Source organism: Astyanax mexicanus, chromosome 12, assembly GCF_023375975.1.
Source record: "Astyanax mexicanus isolate ESR-SI-001 chromosome 12, AstMex3_surface, whole genome shotgun sequence".
Lineage (NCBI taxonomy): Eukaryota > Metazoa > Chordata > Actinopteri > Characiformes > Acestrorhamphidae > Astyanax > Astyanax mexicanus.
The window spans coordinates 361,051-367,056 of record NC_064419.1 but is presented as its reverse complement, the minus strand read 5'-3'; the positions used below and the strand labels follow the sequence as shown (position 1 = coordinate 367,056).

Genomic DNA, 6,006 nt, shown 5'->3' with positions numbered 1-6,006 from the left:
GGATCCTCTATTCTGCCTGATTTAAAGGAGAACGCCACTGTTTTTTTTAACACGATCACATATATGTACCATATATATATATATATATATATATATATATATATATATATATATATATATATATATATATTTAGTTTTAGGCACTAAAGCAAATTACACTAATCCATTTATCTCAGCAATATGAATGTTTTTGCCTGAAAAAAGCACCACATATATGATTTAAACAGATGCAAATAAACATAAATACAGTAAAGCGCAACAAGGAATTCAGGAATTCTCATTTTTAACTATAAGTATGTTTTATATCCTATAATAAACACTTACTGCACAGATAAGAAGCTTTTTTTTTACTAAAATTCACACATATATATATAGCTCTGGAAAAAGAGACCACTTCAAAACAATTGGTTTCTCTAACTTGACTTTTTGAGTAAAATGAACATTGTTGTTTTATTCTATAAACTGCAGACACGGTGCTTGGAGCTGAAGCTAGTAGTTTTATAGGATGTAAACAGTGTTTTTTAATGAGCTTCTTCTGCACTTTTTAAGTTATTAATGCCTCGTTTTAAATATCAGGACTCTCCGGATTCTAGTAAGGAGGTGTGGAGCTACTTTGAGCTGGATAACGGTGTAAAAAGTGATTTATCAGGGTAAATTATGCCCCGTATCTCCCAGTCTGAAGAGTGTTTGTTGGATAAACTGTTAAAATTTCTGGATCTCTGAACGCTGTGGGAGAACGGAGGTGTGCTATTCATCAAAGATAAGAACTTTTTATCATGTTTTACTACAGCAAAAGTACATTTTACACCAGAGATCTGCTTTAAAGAACACTTCAACTTCTAATTTATGTCACTTTTTTTGATAGAGGACTTTTAGTTGTAATTAGAATTCTGGTTCTGTAGTAATAATTTTGCACATATCTGGGAGTGAGCCGGTTGTAGGGAGCTGTAGGAATGTGACGGCAGGATCACTACTGAGTGAGCAGATCTCACTCTGCTGTGAATTCTACTCCGTCCCCTCCGCCGAGAGGAGACTCGTCAGGGTAGCACTGGGACGTTTACGCCATGGGACGTCCTGCAGCTCTGCTGGTTCTCTGCGTGTGTTGGGGACAGTGTGTCCTGCTGTCTGTGTCTCAGCTGCTGTCCCCGTCTGTGTCTCTGGCGTCGGTGAGAAGGAGGACAGGCTGTATTAAAGTGAATCAGTGTAAGTGTATCCTGTGGGACGGGAGCGGCCTGATTGACCTGCAGTCGCTGGGGGACGCTCAGGGGTTCCTGGAGCGCACCAGACACGTCCCGCATGAGGATCCGCCGCAGGACACCGAGGTCCTGCTCTCCTTCAGCCCGTGTCTCCCCTTCTCTGAGCCGGAGGAGTTCCCTGTCACCGACTGCACTGACGTGGCCGCCTGCCTGATTTTAAGGTGAGGACAGGTGTTTAGTGGACAGTAACACATGAGAATAAATAGTATTCAGGAGAATATGATCAGGAAGGACCCAAAAAACACTGCAAAATCAGCCCAGGAGTTTTTTTTACGTAAGGAATTTGAAATTTGAAAATAGCCCCCTTTTCTCTGATTACTGCTTTGCACACTCTTGGCATCATTCTCTCAATGAGCTTTAAGAGGTGGCCACCTGAAATGAAAAGTTTTCCAACAGTCTTGAAGGAAGGAAGGAGTTCCCAGAGGTGTTTATTAGCACTTGTTGCTCCTTTGTCTTCTTCACTCTGTGCTCCAGCTCACCCCAAACCATCTGGATTGGGTTCAGGTCCGGTGACTGTGGAGGTTCAGCTCATTTTTTGTGAGAATCTATAATGTAAATAATCATGAAAATAAAGAAAACGCACAGAAGAAGAGAAGGTGTGTCCAAACTTCTGGCCTGTACTGTATACTGCATTTCAGCTGTGTAATAGTGAGTATTGTTATTGTTTGTTTACAGGAGTAAAACTCATACAAATCGTTATGTGAACTACGGACGACACGAGGGAAATAAATTTCACTATAATGAATCAACGAAGACTCTCTCCGTCTTCTATTTAGGTAGGTTAACTATGAAGTGTAAATATATAATATATCCTCATACTGATTTAAACTGGTTTTACTTGAATTAATGAGTTATTGATTATTACTGATAATATATTGGATCTCCTCCAGCCTCCTCCTCTCACTCTGAGGCTCAGACCGTGGTTCACTATCACTGCAGCACCAACCGCTCCATCTCCTACAGCCTGAGCTTCAGTCTCGCTCCGCCCCTGCAGATCCGGGTGGAGAGCCCCTGCTGCTGCCCCAACGCCTGCACCCTGCTGGACGTGGGGCCGGGTACCATCTTCCTCATCATCCTCTGCCTCAGCATCACTGCTTACTTCATCCTGGGTAAAACTGCGGCCGGTTTAAACTCTTACACTGAACTTTAAATGAAGTAAAATGCTGATTTGAGTTTAATTCATTTAATTGGATGGATGGATAGATGGTTAGTTGGATGGATGGATGAATTGTTGGATGGATGGATGGATGGATGGATGAATGGTTGGTGGATGGATGGATGGATGGATGGATGGATGGTTGGATGGATGGATGGTTGAATGGATGGATGGTTAAATAGATGGATGGATTGTTGGATGGATGGATGGATGGATGGATGGATGGATGGATGGATGGATGGTTGGTGGATGGATGGATGGATATATGGATGGTTGATGGATGGATGGATGGATGGATGGTTGGATGGATGGATGGATGGATGGATGGTTGAATGGATGGATGGTTAAATAGATGGATGGATTGTTGGATGGATGGATGGATGGATGGATGGATGGTTGGATGGATGGATGGATGGATGGATGGATGGATGGATGGTTGAATGGATGGTTGGATGGATGGATGGATGGATGGATGGATGGTTGAATGGATGGATGGTTAAATAGATGGATGGATTGTTGGATGTATGGATGGATGGATGGTTGGATGGATCGAAGGATAGCCTTTTTGATAATGTTGGTGTATTTTAATTATTTATCTCTTTGTTTTATTTCTTTACATTTTAGCCTGTCTGCAAATCATTTTATTCTGAATTATTTTATTTCTTCTTATTTAAATCTTATATGGTTTGCTTGTTTTAATAATTTAAACTGATTTTTTAGCCCCTTTAATTTTGTAAAGGCTCGGCTGCATTAAAAACACTACTATGATATGGTGTTGATATGGTGTTTAATATGGTGTTTGATATGGTGTTTAACATGGTGTTTGATATGGTGTTTAATATGGTGTTGATATGGTGTTTAACATGGTGTTTGATATGGTGTTTGATATGGTGTTTAACATGGTGTTTGATATGGTGTTTGATATGGTGTTTAACATGGTGTTTGATATGGTGTTTGATATGGTGTTTAACATGGTGTTTGATATGGTGTTTGATATGGTGTTTAACATGGTGTTTGATATGGTGTTTAACATGGTGTTTGATATGGTGTTTAACATGGTGTTTGATATGGTGTTTGATATGGTGTTTAACATGGTGTTTGATATGGTGTTTAACATGGTGTTTGATATGGTGTTTGATATGGTGTTTAACATGGTGTTTGATATGGTGTTTAACATGGTGTTTGATATGGTGTTTGATATGGTGTTTAACATGGTGTTTGATATGGTGTTTGATATGGTGTTTAACATGGTGTTTGATATGGTGTTTAACATGGTGTTTGATATGGTGTTTGATATGGTGTTTAACATGGTGTTTGATATGGTGTTTAACATGGTGTTTGATATGGTGTTTGATATGGTGTTTGATATGGTGTTTAACATGGTGTTTGATATGGTGTTTAACATGGTGTTTGATATGGTGTTTGATATGGTGTTTGATATGGTGTTTAACATGGTGTTTGATATGGTGTTTGATATGGTGTTTAACATGGTGTTTGATATGGTGTTTAATATGGTGTTGATATGGTGTTTAACATGGTGTTTGATATGGTGTTTGATATGGTGTTTAACATGGTGTTTGATATGGTGTTTGATATGGTGTTTAACATGGTGTTTGACATGGTGTTTGACATGGTGTTTGATATGGTGATTTGTCTGCAGGTTCTTGTGCTCTGAGGCCGTTCAGGAGCAGTAGTGGTGTGCAGATCGTGCCGGAGGACAGCGTGTGGTGCATGCCCTGCTACCAGCTCACCGACCGACCGAGCGGCACCAAGCGCCGGAGACACTGTTCCCTGAGAGAGGAAACCCTGTAACCCCCCACTGTGCACTGTGTTATTGCTTAATCTGTTAACACTGTAATAAGGGTTGTAATTAACAGTACTTACCACAGTAATAAACATTAAATTAAATGTCTCAACTAATCATTATAACGAACACTAGTAAGACATACAGTAAATAACTGTTTAAAGAAAGATGCAACCAAACTTATTGGGAGATCCTTTATTATTAACATTATATTTAATTTTATTTAACTTCGCTATATGTTTTATATTTATTTATATTTGTTTATATTTATATCATTGAAAAAATTAAGTAATCTCTAAATAATTAGTTTAATTACTTGAATCAAAGTTGAAAATCTTAACTTTTAATCACATCTTGCTTTATTTCTAGTCCTATTTTACTTTAAAGCAGAGTCAGCAAAACCTATAATTCCTCAATAATTAGGAATATTTTGTTTAATTCAGTAAACTTGAATTAAACCTGAGAATTCAACCAAAAAACTTCATTTTTATCTTTATCTTAAACACATACACAGAAATGTACTGTATGCGCTGTATGAAAACACAAATTAACATGAAGCATAGAAAAAACATTGACAAGGCTTTGAAAAGAATTTAATTTTATTGATTAAAAACATATAGAAGATTCACAAAAATAGCTTTATAGCTCTACAGAAATAGAAGTAAATTCTGTTTTAATGATAAAAAAACATCTTTGCTTTAAGTTGCTCATCATTAACACACAGCTGGAGGAAACGTTAGCTTGTGTATTGGAGGCGGGGGGGATGGGGGGGGTGTGCATGGCTCTAAACCCCTTTATAATAAAGCTAATCTATGTTAGCATTGTTTCAGTGTGCCGTGCTGCATGAATAAACTTAATTTCACCTGAGGAGCTCAGACTGGAGTTTAATGATCCTGTAAATAAAGATCTAGTGCTGGTTTTTCTACATTTACTAAGAAACCTCAATGTTTTTAATGCAATTAGTGTTGAAGATGTGTCTCATCATACTTAATAATACCTAGTATTAACACCAAGTGAATTATTTCCAGTATCAAGTGCTGATAGAAGAAGCTGTAGAATAAAAAAAAAGCAGAATAAAAGAATAAAAGAACTCCTCAGGCTCTTAGTCTATTATAAACAGCACTTTACACCATTAAAGCAGATCACAGTTTCAACAACAAACATTAAATCATCTTCAGCAAGTGCACTAAACCTGATTTTACTTTTAATTTCATTATAATCTACTATTGTTAATACTGAGGTTAAGCGTTTGTATTTTTAGTGTCTGTTGTGCTCGATACTGAACTAAACCAGCCAGCTGGTTGTGGGGAAAATTGGTTAAAAAAAAAGGAAATTTTAAACAATTAGCTTTTCAATGTTTAAATTGATGGAAACACCAGTATTGTCTGTTTAAAAAGTGCTGCACCGTGTTTAGACCTGAGTCATCTAGAGACTCCTCTATAGACAAAATGTGTAGAAATGAAAAATCTGAAACACTCAAAACAGCAGTCAGACTGGACCCGCCGCTGACTGTGCTTAAAAACATACTTTTAACTTTTAAAACGGAACCTGTGGTTCTTTAACCTAATTTTTATCCTCTTAATCTGTAGCAATCAGTCAGTTACCATCAGCTATTATTTCATTTCTTTATACTTATTAAGGTAACGTCATTAGACTGCTAAACACGCTTAAAATATACTCACACACATTTGAGCTGAACGGCTGTTCAGGTGCAGTTTAACCTGATTTAATACCCAGGTAATAACTATTACTACAGCTATGAGCTAAAGCATCTCTGCTGTTTCTCCATG

The 6,006-nt window shown here is 37.6% G+C and overlaps 1 protein-coding gene across 1 annotated transcript; it reads left to right on the top strand.

Annotated features, from left to right (window-relative positions):
* The first annotated feature begins 968 nt into the window (after positions 1-968).
* LOC111192733 (uncharacterized) lies at positions 969-5,141 on the top strand. The gene is made up of 4 exons (XM_022670957.2): positions 969-1,417; positions 1,932-2,032; positions 2,147-2,365; positions 4,073-5,141. Exons 1-4 carry the CDS (start codon positions 1,065-1,067, stop codon positions 4,222-4,224), a joined length of 825 nt encoding a protein of 274 aa, XP_022526678.2. The 5' UTR covers positions 969-1,064; the 3' UTR covers positions 4,225-5,141.
* Positions 5,142-6,006: the final 865 nt, after the last annotated feature.